Source organism: Myotis nattereri (assembly GCF_964212035.1).
Source record: "Myotis nattereri genome assembly, chromosome: X".
NCBI lineage: Eukaryota > Metazoa > Chordata > Mammalia > Chiroptera > Vespertilionidae > Myotis > Myotis nattereri.
In genome coordinates this window covers 29,426,039-29,442,163 of record NC_138078.1, presented here as the reverse complement: position 1 = coordinate 29,442,163, position 16,125 = coordinate 29,426,039, and the positions used below count along the sequence as shown (strand labels likewise).

The window sequence follows — 16,125 nt, the reverse complement described above, 5'->3', positions numbered from 1 at the left end:
TCAAAATACAATGTATATGTGTATGTATATTATAAATACAGGTAGTTTTGAAATGTGCATATGACAGTTTTCAGCACAAAATAGATGTTCAGCCGAAACCGGTTTGGCTCAGTGGATAGAGCGTCGGCCTGTGGACTGAAGGGTCCCGGGTTCGATTCCGGTCAAGGGCATGTACCTTGGTTGCGGGCATATCCCCAGTGGGAGATATGCAGAAGGCAGCTGATTGATGTCTCTCTCTCATCGATGTTTCTAACTCTCTACCTCTCTCCCTTCCTCTCTGTAAAAAATCAATAAAATATATTAAAAAAATAGATGTTCATTAAATAGTGACTGAATATTCAAATCCTGCTTTATCAACATATATTCTAACATTTAGGTAGGAATAAAGCTATCCAATATAATAAAAGCCTAATATGCTAAGTGTCCAGGCGTCCTTTCAACCAATCAAAGAGTAATAAGCTAATGACATGCTAAGGCCACTCAACCACTCACTATGATGTGCACTGACCACCAGAGGCAGATGCTCCAACTAGTAGGTTAGCTTGCTGCTGGGGTCCGGCTGATTGGGACTGAGCGAGATGTGCCGTACATGCCTTGGAGCCCTCCCATGTTCCCTCCCTGGCTGGCCAACCTCCCACATCCCTCCCCAATCCCGACTGTGCACCAGTGGGGTCCCTAGGTCTGGCCTGCATCCTCTCGTAATCTGGGCTGAGGGGACCCCCCACCCCCGACTACACAAATTTTGTGTACCAGGCCTCTAATGAGTTAATATAACCCCTGCCAGTGACAAGCACACAATTTAGCAGGTTTGGAATATGGTTATATAAGCAAAAGCACACACATACATATAATGGAGATGTATCTTAAATTCTTAACGCATACACCAGGCCCTAATTTCTGATGTTTTAACTCAGATCTTTGCTTCTCATTCATAACTACCTTCCCCTTTTCCACCTTTATTAAGCAGGGTGAAAACTTCAGAGCAGAGGGCTGGGGTGCAGGCCATAATTACTGATGAGAGAGGATTGTGAAAATGATTTCAAAGATACCAGTCAGCAAGCAAGGGTGCATGTCCAGGCTGAACAAAGAGGCCAAGAAGGGAAATCTAAGTATATGTGGATCAGGCAGACAATTTAGAATGACAGTTAGATGGTCCTGGAGAAGACAGCTTGACATGATGAGTTCAAGACCCTGTTCCATCACTTACTCATTATACAGGGTAGAGCAAAAGTAGGTTTACAGTTGTTTGTGTGGAAAATAACACAGTAATTAATAAATAGTAATATAAGAATGAACTGTTTTATATACTCACAACTGTAAACCTACTTTTGCCTCACCCTATATGGCTTTGGGAAATTTCTAAGCTTCAGGTTCCACATCTGGAAAGCCTCCAAGATTTTTTTAAAAGATTGAGTACAGTCATGTTTACAGAGCTCAAGTGTGGTACATATTGGGTGCAAAATTTCCTAAGTAATTTGAGAGCTTTTCTGCAGCAATTGGCTCTTCTCAGGACTCATTAATGCTTTGTGCTGCGATATCACTGTTATTCTCCAAGTGTGAGCCCATCTCCTCTCCAGCCACCCTATCTCATTCACCTTTGCAAGTTGGCCTGGATTAAGATATGAATAGACCCCTGAAATATAATGTTTTCAACACCTTGCTTTGCATACTATTCACCTGAATGAACTTTATGCAAAGACAACACACAGTAGAATTAAATAATTGAATAGAGTTTAATTAAATAGAATTAAAAGATTATTTGAAAACCAAGGCAATACTTCTTAGAGAAGTGATTAAGTGGAAATAGCCAAGACGTCAGAAGAAAAGATGTTAGAGAATAGGGCAATATGAAAGTTTGATCATAAGTTTGCAACTCTAAAAATGTTGCCTTCTTGGAAAAATATCTATCATCTATCTATCTATCTATCATTCATCTATCTATCTATCTATCTATCTATCTATCTATCTATCTAAAGAGAAATGAGTAATGCAGGACCCAAAATACTGTGAGATCTCTTGCACCCCCTTGGTGCTATATTATGAGTCTTGCTATTAACTTTCCTAAGGGGATTCTGTGAATTCTGTAGTATCTGCAGAAACATTCACATCTATTGAAAGGTAGCAAGGGATTGCTTAGTCCTATCAAGAAATAATTTTGAGGCATTTACAAATATTTAAATGAGAAGGTATTAATTTAGTATCTTTTTAATGAGTATATTTGGCATATATGTTAAATATTTTCATGTTTCCCTGTGGCCCTTCAACAATTCAGGCCAAATTATGAGGCCTAGTTGCCAAGGAATATGAGTACAAGAAGACACGTACATGGTAGCTAAAAAAAAAAAAAAAAGTAAACAAAAGTAAAAAAGAGGAGGTTATAACACAGAGAGAGACTCCATCACCAAGAAAAGGAAAGGATAAAGCTTTTCATAAAGGAAAGAGAGAAAGTGGAAGAGAGAAAGAGTGGGTCAGTGTCTTTCTTTGTGCCCAGTCTCCTCAAGCTGAAGGAAGAAGAGGAAGAACCCGAGAGCCTGAGCATTTACCCAAGAGAGTGAGTTAACATAAAAGAGACTTTTAAACTGCAAAAGAAGAGTACATCTTAATTGTCAAGCTTACTGTTTTTCCTGTTAATAGCAGAAAGAAATTTGGAGCAACTAAAGAAAATTAAGAAGCCACAAATTATTTCACCATTTATTTTTAATGTTAAAAATCTTGATCCAATATGTTTTACTAATGCTTTTAGAGTTATGAGTTGGCTGCACCTCTCTGAAAATTTCATTTCCTGGTTTAATCCATCTGTCACCCTGGTGTGCTTTCACACCAGTAATTCTGAGTCCTATAACTGGTGGAAACCTCCACAAACACATATTTTTGGGGGGCCTATCTAAATGTGTGGTTTGCAATCTCAGCCAAATGCAATACAGTTATATTTGAATTTTGTTATCTGCATCTTCCTTTCCCTCTAGCAGTTATTTCAAACCACTGTGACACTCTTCAAATCTCCTATTACATCTCCTTTTTTCAGGAGATGAAAATCTAAACAAAACTGCTTTTAATTGCCAAGCCCTTCCACTACCAATCAATTTGTCTATATTCACATTTGTTTTATCTTGCCCCTTCAGTTCATGGCCCTTTTTTTCTGTCTCAACTCTGATCTCAGCCCTGCCAGAGCCTTAGCCGATCAATTAAACCCTACCTCCTTTACAGCTTTCACTCCTGCTCAGTCCTGGCTTCTTTGCTCTGCTGATACACATGCTCAAGTCTCTTCCACACTAAAATTCTGACTTCCATTTGTAATACCTTAACTAATAAAGAATTTAAAAAAATAAAATAAAATGCTGACTTCCTTGGGCCAGCAATCAACTGCTAGTAAACATTGGCATCTCTCTCCTTACCACAGCCAATGTATTCATAAGGGAATTTCACATCAGATGACATTATTTTTTAAAAAATTATTTTATACCAAGAGCAAAAAGAGATGACGAGGAAAGATGAAAACTCTAATAGGTAAATGAGTGTTCAGTTTCAGTATTAAACAAAAAATAACTAATTTTCAATGATGATAAAATACTATTTTTCTCCAATCAGATTGAGGGAGATTAAGGAGAATGATATTAGTCAGTGCTTATAAGGCTCAGGAAAATAGAGTCGGTAATATACTCCTGATGGCAGTGTGAATTGCAATATAATTACTCTGGAGAGTAAGTTGCTTATTTATATCAAAGAACTCAACATATGTATTCCTTTTAGATCAACATTTGAACTATATAAAATGGATCACAGCAGTAGCAGTTTTAGTAGAAGTAATAATAGTTGAAAAGATAAAATTAGTAATATGCAATAGATTTAAAATGTGTTTGGCAAAATTAATGAGTTGATTTTTACTTCAGACCCACATTATTTGATCATTTAATAAAAAGTGATAAAAAACTCCAAACAATCTAATTTAAAAACATGAATTGTCAATCTGACAGGAAAAAGAGAACAAGCTTGATTATAACCAAAATTTAATCCAAATATGCTATTTATAAAGAAAATGGGGAAAGGAAACAATATCAGAACACTTGAAGTTCTATAAACTTTTAAGGACTAAGCATTGGCATATTTGAATAATCATAAGAATCTTACTAATCTATTAATTTGCATTTTTGGCTTTACAGGTCAAAGGAGAAGAATTTGACTTGTTACACAGATTTTTAATTTTTGATTCTGGTTCCACCATTTACATTCTATGATTTCAAGATACCTCATCTTTCATACCTTATGATTTTTCTTAGTGGATCTCTACCATGTCCACTATCTCTATAATACATTGATTCTATGATCAAATACATTTGATTAATAATTACAAAATAACATAAGTAAAATATAAGAAAAACAACTTACTTGTTAGTATGACATCGATTAAAACATGTTCATCTGTGGGATTTTTGAAAATTATAGCCAGAGATGCTATGTGATGAAGGTAGGTGGTGATTCTTTCTATTTCTAGAGGCTGGGGAAATAGTCCTACTCCAGAAAGAAGGAATTTCCATTCTTCAAACTGTTTAAAGATAAACATGCATAACATATATGTCATAATTTACAAAACTTAATAAATTTAATACATGTAAAAATTTTGGCAGATAAAAAACTTTGGTTGTTAATATTTAACATGCCCTGTTTTATCTTTTCCTCCTTTTTAAAATTCTTTTTGATTTTACTGAAAAATCAATGTGTTTTTGATAAAAAGGAGAGCATAAGGGTATTTATAGCAGCATTAAAAAATATATCTTAATGAAAACCTTGCATTTCTGCTCAAGGTTGATGTTTCTTTAAGTCAACTTGTCTAACAAATGAGGTACTAAAAATTGCACAAAGTTTCCAAAATCCTAGGGTGAATGTCAAGTGGAACTCACATAGTTTTCATGATCACATGAAGGCAAAGAAGGTGAGGCACAGATCGATGTCCCGTTAAAAGGCAATGTGTACAACTGTATGTACAATAGACTGTGATTCAGTTCGGCACTGAATACTAATGTTGTAAAGGAATGAAGAGGTCAGTAAATAAAATTCAACAAATGCAACGGCCTAGTTTATAATCTTTCTAACTACATAGATGTTTCCAAGCCTAAATTCCAGTAAGAAGAGGGAAACTTACTTTAAGATTGTTTCAAAGTGGGACAGGAAATGATACAAAGCTATCTCTCAGTAGGGATGAATAAAGGCCAGTTTTATCTGCATATTATCTTCAAATGACTGTATTAGTTACAAGATTCTACTTGCAAAATGTAAGTTCACTAGATTTTCACTTATGATGTCCTAATTTGATTACATGTAATTGGCTGGCTGGGTTAAATTAAATTACGAACAATTTATGTAAATTACTTATTTTTTGGCTACTTAATTAAATAAATCCTGTATGACAGAAATGAGGTTACTTTGAGCCATTGGGAATGAGCCAAAGTACAAAAACAAGAAGGTCACGATTTCATGTCTTTGCTGAATGGCCTGGAGTATTAGAGCTTTTAAGTTAAACCTCCTACATCCCACCATGATGGAACACTAGTATACAACACTTGCCCTAGCATTGCTTAAATTATCCTCTTGGGTTCAGAGAGGAAAATTAAAAAGTATCCCAACAAAAATATGCATTAAAAAATAAGTAACATTTCTTATCCCATCTTTATCTCAAACTTCTTTGAAAGGAGACACAGTAAAAAGAAACTTTAAAGATCCAATTACAATGTTTCTGAGAGAAAAAAAAAAGTAGAGTTAAAAGATAGTAAAACTGGCTTGCACACTGAGTATAGCTCAAGAGCATTAGAATTGGCTAAGAAGCAACAAAATTTTCCAAAGACAGTATATAGGATCATAGACAGGCTGGGAGATATTACCACTCTGACTTTGTCTTCTTTCCTTAATTATTGCTAGTCTGACCTTTAGATGCAGTGAGTCACACAGTGAAGTACAAATGAAACAAATATTGGCAACTATTTGAAAATAAAAATGAAACAACTGAAAACCAACAAAAATATCTCAGAAGGCCCCCTTACCACATTTGCTGCTTACTACTATTCCTATTATTCTGATAGGCAGGAATACAATCTCATTTACAGAATCCAGCAGCATAATATGAGTTCATGATATACGTAGTTGTGGTATCCTAACAAATTAATCTTAGGATTCAAAATCTTGACAATCAACTTTAGCCTAAAATTAAATTTTGACAATGCAGAGCTCTGTATACGGATTCAAATCAGAAATCCATGAAATAAATAAAAATCTAGAGCCATTTCCTTAAGGTCAGCAAAGAGTAACAATCAGAAATACTTAAAACTTACCCTAAAAGAATAGCCATTACTAGATTTTTGATTAATCAGCTACTCAGTTGTACATGTCAATTCAAATGTATTTATCAGTGAAATCAAGAGAGGGACAGAAATCTACATGAATTTTTCCTTAAAAGTTAAAGTAATTGCAAATTCTTAGAAGTGCAAACCCAAAAACTTTATTTAAAAAACTATCTTTCTCATATGTCTACACTTACATGATGTATATTGTATTTTCCAAAGTTCATTCAATTAATACTTTAGGATGACTGGATAAATTGAATAAAAGAGGAAGACTCAAATGATTCAGAGATGGGGAAAAAAAGGATAAAAAAAGAAAAGGCAAAACAATCAGAAAGGTTAGGGTAATACGTTTAAAAGGCTGAAGGGGGATGAATGAATGATGGGCCAACGTCTAACCACAGATGAATCCTTGGAGATTTGCTACAACTTGGAGGTGCTGGGAGCAACTGAAATCAAGCACCAATGTAAAATTGATTTATAAAAGGCTTGAGTTCATTACTTGTCTGAGTTCTTTGTGTTTGATTAAGAATTTCACATTCAATGTCTAGGCTAGGATTTTCTAAAGCTATTAAGATGGAGAACTGGTAATTGCCCTGCTAATGTGCCTGATTATCCTTGAGCAGATATAATTTCCATCAGAAATACAAGCTACTAAATTGTCTCCAATAATTAAGTAAGATGAAGGGGCTAAACCTGCTAAGAAGCAATTATATTATTTAAAAGTGTGCCTTCTTAAAATTATTTGTGTAAAATAATATAATCGCCACTGTACTTTCCCTTCTGTAGGAAAAGGATTACTATTTGTTTTCTTTAATATTTCGGAGGCACACAAACTTCCATAGTATTGCTTCAGGTCATGTATAAGTCAATAATCATATAGGAAATTTAATAGCCTCATTTTTTTTTCCTAAAGGTTACACATTGTTTTAGAAAAGAGGATACTTCAGTCACACACAAGTCTTGCACTGACATATTATATGGGATTCCACTGCCTCTCAGATGGCAGGTTCCTTGGTGCCCCTTAGGATTTAAAGTTCTGATATCCATTTACTTTCCTCCCTATCAACACTTGAAGAAGTACAAAATAATAATAAATGCAAAAGGTTATGTAAAGTTTTCATTGGCAGTAAGAGAGTTTTAATCAATTGGCAATCTGTAGGTAGTTGTAAAAATAGTCATGAAAATGGGTTGAAGCCAGACATGCTGGGTTGAGGTTTGTGTTCAACCTCTTACCAGCTACCTGATCTTTATTTCTATGTCTCAGTTTCCTGATCTGTAAAATGGGGTTAATAATCCTTTCACCTTAGGACTGTGGTGAGCATGAACTGAGATAACTAAGCATGGCATACAGCAAGGTTTGAGATGCTTAAAAATGATTAACAATTTTTGTTTTTAAAAATTACTATTATTCAGAAAAATTATTATCCAAGAATGCTGTACAGTTGAAATAAAGTGAAAAAAATAACATGATATTTGCAAGATCACATTTTCTACAGTTTATATTTAAGTTCATGAAAATTTGGGTAGTGAAACCCAAGTCAGAAAATTAACATAAATGACAGCAATTTTGTATTTATATAAAAATATATATATTTTAAAATCTGGGTATATATTCTCCTTCACTCAAGCAATCTAAGGATATAAAAATGCCTCTTTTAAATGCTTGCACATGCATGATGTATATTATATTTCCAAAAGTTCATTTAATTATAGTTTATAATAAGCTTATTCTGCTTGCAAAAGATGTCACCTGGATGAATAAGATTTACTTATTTGTTGACTTTAAAAATTTAATTAACTTGACTTGGACTAAGAATACTCTATCATACCTGAGCACAGTAGAAGGTAAGAGTACCTTGCTGACTAGCTCTTCCAAGAGCAGAAGGACAAAAGCGAACACGTATCCTTTCCGTGGAGTGAGGAGCCATGGTCAGCTGTGTAAATTTAGAAAGAATAAAAAGAGAAACAAAGCAATTAATACTTTTGTTTGAGTCAGCATCTTTGTGCACTAGATGTATGCTGGGTTGATATCTGTGTGATCAATATATTGCCTTGTACACTATCCAATCTCAGTATGCCTGCTTGACAAATATTGGTAAAACATCTGCTGGTAAACACTGTTTAATACTCCTTTCCCCAGAAAATGACCACATAGAGCTAGTCACTCTATGTAAGGAAATCTAAATTACTTGGTTCTCAACAAACTCTGATGACAATGGAATCCATATACAGGCTTAACTTTAAATTTAGAACAGCATTACATCCTTATGATGTATAAGTGTGGTTTATCTACAGCAAATATTTTTATCTCAGACTGGTTCTCTGATACTTCAAATTTTTGGAGGTTATTAGTTATTAGTTAATGAACATTTAAGGAGTATAAATTAATTTTAGGAGCGACCTTAGCAAAAAATTTTGCATTTCATATATTCGTTAAATTTAGCAAACATGAAAAAAGTTTCTCTATACATATAGGAAATATATATATATATATATATATATATATATATATATGACAAAAATAACCTATTTCATTGGAAAAATATATAATACTTTATTAAATTTGATTTAACTCTAGTAATTAACTATGTGGCTTAAGTATTCTAGTCTTTCTGTCTTCAAATTCCTCTTCTATAAATTTATATGGTGAAGATTGAGGTAGTTTATACAACCAAGCAGTAATTCAATAAAATTCCTTTATTTTTACCTAAAATTAGCTGAAAAATGCATTTCCAATGTTCTCAAGGAAAGAAAGATAAACACCATTGTTTGGAATTTAACTGTGGTAAATTTTACTAAATTTATTGGTGTGTAAACATAGAATCTTTGAGAAACTTAACATTTCATTGCAAGCAAGTGTCATGATAACAACCAATTCCAATGTGTGAGCTTATTACACTGGATCCTAGCTCAAGAGGAAGAGCCTTGTGGCAGGTTAGTAAACTGAAATTTGAACAGGATACTGAATGATGTTGGAGATTAATATACTCTTAAGAACTATAATCCGAAGTATTTAGTGCTTAAATAGCATGGTGCTACTTACCTTCAAATTAAATAGTGAAGGGATTAAGAAGTATAAATTGGTAGTTAACCCCCAAAAAAGATGTAAATAAAATACAACATAGGGAATATAATCAATAATATTGCAATAACTATGTATGATGCCAGTTGGGTACAGGGAAATATTGGGGGAACACTTTGTAAAGTATAGGGTCATCTAACCACTATGCTGTACACCTGAACCAATACAAAATAATACTGAAAGTAAAATGTAATTAAAAATAAAATTAAATGGAAAATGTCCAATTTAAATGAGAGTAAAAGAAAAAAAAGAAATATAAGAGAAAGAAGAGAGAAATATGGCAAACCATTAATATAAGAAACAAAGTGGAAGGTACAAGTTTGTGTGTTGTATTATTCTTTCAACTTTCATATCTTTAAAAAAAATCATAATATATCATTGGAGGAAAGCAAGTTTTTTATACCATTATTTGCATTGGTAATCAATCAATGCTTATTTATTAAAGCATTTATGGGCTATAATCAATATTTTAAAATCCCTACTTGTGTAAACATGAGTACTATGCAACAAAACCATAAGTGAAGTTATATGTACATATATTCTTTCCATTTACTACCATTAACATTCATGTGTTCTCCTAATTTGTTCTACAATATTATTTTTGGTAAATTTATAAGTATATTTTTGAGTCATTTCATAACACTGAAATTAGTTGCTTGTTTCATACTTAATATTTGATAAATGTATAAAAATAAAAATTAATGAAATAGAAAGACACAGTTGGAAATATTAAAGCAGAGTCCATATTCTGCATTATGTAATAAAGTTGGCATCTGCAATATGCTGTATTTGTTTCCCCTTGTACCACAATTTACATTCTTCCGTACAAGTAGTGATATAAAGGATATAAAAACACCACTTTCACCCTGGCCCAGTGGTTCAGTTGCTGGGCTGATTCCTGGTCAGGGCACATACTACTACCTAGGTTGTGGATTGGACTGCGGCATACTGAGGACTACCAATCAATGTTTCTCTCTCACATCAATATTTCCCCGCCCCCTCTCTCTCTCTTCTACTTACACTCTCTCTAAAATCAATAAACATATCCTTGGGTGAGGATTAAAAAAACAAACAACAAAAACAAAAAAGCACTTTTGAATAAGAAATTTGTTATTTTTCAATTATATCCTGAACATTCCATTCTATTTTAATTTATGGAAAATACAGTATTAATATAAGTGTGTATATTTTAACATAACTTTTTAAAGATTACCATATATATCAAATTTAGCAAAATAATAGTGATATCTAATGTGACACATTATGACAGTTAATTACTAATTTTGCATCATGATATTGTTAGTTGGCAACCAGTGATTGATGAGAGATAGGTATTATCATATAGATTAAAAAATCACATTACAGATTTTTAAACAACCATTTAAAGGCAAATAGTAAAAGCCTTTATTTAAATACCATAGCTACTTAGTAGGGCTTCATGATTCACTCTGAGGTCCTCTGAAGAGAATAATCTATTGCAATGATTATTTTGAAACTTACCTGAAAGCATGGTTTTGACATTCACTGACATATTTGACATATTCTTTGCAAATGTAGATACTGATGGTGAACCTTCAGATCTTATTTTGTTAGTGGGGGAGGAAAAAAAGTGATTGAGGCTCATTGAGAAGCTCTGCTCTCTTCCAGGGACCAAGGAATGGGAAAATGGGGCAGAGAAAAGAGGAGAGGGGAAGAGCTGTCAGCACTATCTGGAAGTGGGGGAGGGGTGGTATGCTGAAAAGGAACTGGCCTTTCGGGATCCTGGAAACACAGCATGACTGTTGAGTCAAAATCACATTACTGATAATCTACTGCAAAAACTGATTACCAATTTGGTCACAAATAAAGCACAATTTATTTCGAATTCAGTGATAATGAACATGAATCTGGTATACATAATTTCAAAAATGTATATGAACATTATATTTTTTTGATAAATTAAAGTCGGGGATATATATTTATAGAAATTCCATTTTTAAATTTTAGACATTTGAAACCTCATTAATAATTGAAATGCTAATATCCCACAGTGTCCCAAAAACAGAATTGGAAGATGTTCTGGTAGTGATAGGACACTTGGCTTTCTGAATATACTTACCAGTAATTTCTGAGAATCCAGGAAGAAATTATCAGGATTACTGTTTCTTACTTGCAATTCTAAGGTTTCATGTGTAGGATTAGTTAAAGGAAAGTTCTGAATGATAAACCTAGAAAGAAAAACAAAGCTAGTAACCTTGTTCATAAACTTATTCAATGTTAACTTTATAAACTTGATTACTATTCCCTGGTATGTGTTGAACTGCATGCTGCAAAAAGATAAATTGAAGTCCTAATTCCCAATACTTCCAAGTGTGACTTTATTTAGAAATCGGGTTGTCGCAAATGTTATTAGTTAAAATGAGGTCATACTGGAATAGGGTGGCCCTTAATCCAGTATGACTGCTGTCCCTATATGAAGATGATATGAAGACAAATGAGAAGATAGCCAGATGACAGTGGAGGTGGAGATTGGAGCGATGCATCCATAAGGCAAGGAACACCAAGGGTTGCATGCAAGCACCAGAAGCCAGAAGAGGCAAGGAAAGATTGTCCCTTACTGGTCTCAGAAGAAGCATGGTCCTCCTGAAACCTTGATTTCAATCTTCTAGCCTCCAAAACTGTGAGACAATAAACTTATGTTGTCGTAAGCCACTCAGTTTATGGTACTTGTTATGGCAGGCCTAGGAAGCTAATACAACTTGTATGAGTTTCAAAATAAGAATCATCAAATATTAACTAATGACATTTTGCTAAATTAGATAATCCCTGATTCCTTCTCTATATTTTTACACCAATGTTATTTACACATTGGGTACTGGAACATATTCCAGTTTTAGGAGCAATGTTTACAAATTACTTTATAACTGTTAAATCCAGACAAAAAAGTTAACATAGTATATAAATAATAACAAAAAGTAACAAATTAACAAAGTTCTGTCCATTACATCAAGAAAATACAAATTGATGATGAAATAAACCTGCCTCCCCCAAAATGTGGCTGGTATTTATGGTCAAAGCAAGTAATAATCAAGAGGGTTCATAATTCTCAATTCACCATCATTTCTAATGCCTTTTCATATAGAGCAAACCAAAACCACACTGCGATATCACCTCACACCTGGTAGGATAAATATTTTTTTTAAAGTAAGATATGTATTGGTGAGAATGTGGAGAAAAGGGAATAGTCACACACTGTTGATGAAATGCAGATTGGTATAGGCACTATGAAAACCAGTACTGTCCAGCCACTGTGCTGTCCACCTGAAAATAATACAAAATAACACTGAATGTAAACTGTAATTGAAAGAAAAGACTATCAACATGGTCTATAAATATATGACCAGGGAGTCAACTTCATTAATCATGAGGAAAATGCAAACTAAAAGTGCACTGAGGTACCACTTCAAATGCACCAGAAAGGTTAAAACTAGTTTTACAATACCCATGTTTTTGAGGATATGAAGCAAATATAATTCATTTGTGGCTAGTCCTATATAATAAAAGGGTAATATGCAAATTGACCCTAACAGCAGAACAACTGAGAATGACTGGTCACTATGACACACACTGATTACCAGGGAGCAGATGCTCAATGCAGGAATTGCCCCCTGGTGGTCAGTGCGCTCCCACAGGGGGAGCTCTGCTCAGCCACAAGCCAGGCTGATGGGTACCAGTATAGCGGTGGTGATGGGAGCCTCTCCTGCCTCCTCAGCAGCACTAAGGATGTCTGACTGCAGCTTAGTCCTGCTCCCCACTGGCAAGTGGACATCCTCCGAAGTCTCCCAGTCTGCCAGAGGGATGTCTGCCAGCTTAGGCCCAATCCCCTGGGGAGTGGGCCTACGCCAGCAGGTGGTCATCCCCCGAGGGGTCCCAGACTGCGAGAGGGCACAGGCTGGGCTGAGGGACCCCCCCCCCCCGAGTGCACAAATTTTTGTGTGCACCACGCCTCTAGTAGGAGTATAAAAAGGTACAAGCAATTTCAAATTCTTTGTCATTAACCACCAAATTTAAATTGTTTACATAACAGAAGTGAGCACAAATGTGCAACAAAAGCATATACAATGTTATAAACAATATTTTTCATATTAGACAAAACCTAAAAAAAAGGTTCATCAAAATAAAGAGGAATATTTTTTCAAATGAGGAATAGCACACAGAACAACATGAATAGGTCAATAAGGCCCAACTATCAATTTAGAGCCTCACATATAAATATGAGTAAAATAAGCATCAGATAAAGTTTCTAACAGGAAAAAGCAAAAACATTAAGATAAAGTCCATGGCTTCTTAAAATGACCATTCATACCTTAAGGGATAGAGAGAAGATATTACAAACATGAAATAAGAAGAGAACATTACATTTTTTAAGCAAACAAAAGAAGCATCCTAATACAAACAGAAACAAAAAATGGTCTTGGATGTTGATAGCTGACATGAAAATTCAACAAAAAGATTGGACTATAAAACTGAACAAATATGTATAAATGCAAAAATACAAATGTTGGGGGAAAAGACAAAAAAAGTAAGAACATTATCAAAATAGTCCCCAAGTTCTAAATCCAAAACATAGATGTAGAAAGAGAGAAGAGAGAAAATAGAGAGATGGCATAAGTCAAGATTTCCAGAAACAAAAATTATGTCACTTGTTTCCATATTGAAAGAGACCTCAAATACCTGGAAAAATGTGTGAAAATAGAGCCATACCAACATATTAAGAAATTTAAGGACACTGGGTACAATGAAAAACTGCAAATTTTGAAGGGGATAAGAATCCAAAACAAGGCTGGTTAAAAAAATAAATAGTTACCACCAAACATCTTTAAATATCATGTCTTTTAAGTATACACAGTATGACTTGGAGAAAAAGAAATTATTTTTTAAAAAAACATGTTAAAAAATAACAAGGACCTAAAAAGAGAAAAGGCTAGTGTGTTTTAATGAAATAAAAATATCATGATTGTAAAACTGTGAGCCAAATATTTTCACAAAATTGTCTTACATGTATTAATAATTATTTATACATATATATAGTTTACCTCTATTAACATTTATTTTAAAACTAGAAAAATATACAAAACTAGAAATAAGTTTATAAATAACTTGTAGTAGATACTGCTGGTATCCCACCTGGTTCCTGAAGATTTTTACCAGCTCTCTGCCCCCATCACCCAACTTCTGAAATCTTGCTGTTCATCTTCCATGTGAGACCTTCAGATGATTACCCTTGGGTCCTGGAGCCGCCTCAACCTTACAGGAGAAGTATCTGGGAGCTTATAGCTCATCCTAAGGACCGTATAGTGACTAGTATGGGAGTCAAAAGCCCAGCATCTTGGCATCAATGACAAGACCAATTCTGAGATGTGATTTATGCTCCAGGACTTTCTGCAGGATCAGATAAAGTCTGGGACTATACTTGAAATCATACCCTTGCTGAGCTTCTCTTTTCTTATCCCACTTGCCCTATTCTCTTACTGATTTTTCTAACTTGGATCACTCCTTAATAAATCACTTGCAGTGAGGTTTTGGCTCAAGGTCTGGTATTAGGAGAATAAAACACTCTTTTGGTGTGCTTAGGGAGAAAAATTGATGAAAAGGCACTGATTTGCCTACTAGCAGAAATTGTGACTTGGTTCTCCCTATGTAATAGCACCAAACTCAGTGCCAAACATATAATAAGAACTCAACCACCTAAATATAAATGGCCATATTTCAAGGGAATACAGTATTAACCACGTGATCAAGTATTTTCAGTTGCCTATTGCTTACCCTCTGCTTTGCCTTGACCAAACTTCAGTCAGCCTTCTCTCTTTCCTACAGCCCCCTGAACTCTGCTGTCTCCAAAACTGAGCAAGCACACACACACACACACACACACACACACACACACAGAAAAGAAAAAAGGACATTTCTCTGTTCTTGGCTTTTCCTGTGAATTAGCTTATTCCAGTGAGATGCTTTTCCGATCAGTCCCCACTGGTCATTTTCCCATCCTTGTCTAGTTTTCCTTCTAAAGATTCTGTTTAGCTCTCTCCACTTGCCCCTCCATTACCCTATAAAGTAAAAAGCTTTTTCTATTTGATTTTGAGACACTTGCATATTTCAGAGATCAGAGAATTCTCCCTACTGCAATAGTCCCCTACAACTATTTCTGTAGTCTCTTTCCCTCACTTGCGATAATCGCTCCTAGTAAAAGCTTCTCCCTCCTAAATCCTGACTTGATTTTTGTTTTTTCACTGAAGTGTTCCATGGGGTACTTTAAATATCAAACCTTTCCTGGAAAAGAAAAGCAATTAAAAACATATTCATGTCTTTTTTAAAATGTTAAACATATTATAACACTTTTAGATGAATTTTTTCTTTCATGAAATAATTATATCTACTAAATAGAACTTACTTTCCAAGGTCACACACCATTTCTGGCAATTTGGTTGGATTTGGGAGTTCGACAGTAAATTTCAGTATATACCAGAACTCTAGAACCTTATCAGGCTGAAAAATAATGCTGGTGGAGAGAATATACAAAATTTATCAGTCACTTTAGTTTGTATAATAAATTTGGCAGAAAAAATATCCCAAATACAATATTTGACAATGACTCTGTGACACATTCTACTCTCATTATAGATATATTTAATTTTTTTTTCATTTTTGGTGAGAAAATCATCTCAT

At 34.3% G+C, this 16,125-nt stretch overlaps 1 protein-coding gene across 1 annotated transcript in view; it reads right to left on the bottom strand.

Annotated features, from left to right (window-relative positions):
• The window catches only part of CFAP47 (cilia and flagella associated protein 47), a gene marked incomplete at both ends in the record, with an annotated part of 442,463 nt that overhangs the window by 68,622 nt on the left and 357,716 nt on the right, over window positions 1–16,125 (bottom strand). The window contains 4 exons of the mRNA XM_081081612.1: window positions 4,387–4,543; window positions 8,165–8,269; window positions 11,516–11,624; window positions 15,851–15,958. Of these exons, the coding sequence (XP_080937738.1) occupies window positions 4,387–4,543; window positions 8,165–8,269; window positions 11,516–11,624; window positions 15,851–15,958 (479 nt within the window). The remainder of the gene's footprint in view (window positions 1–4,386; window positions 4,544–8,164; window positions 8,270–11,515; window positions 11,625–15,850; window positions 15,959–16,125) is intronic.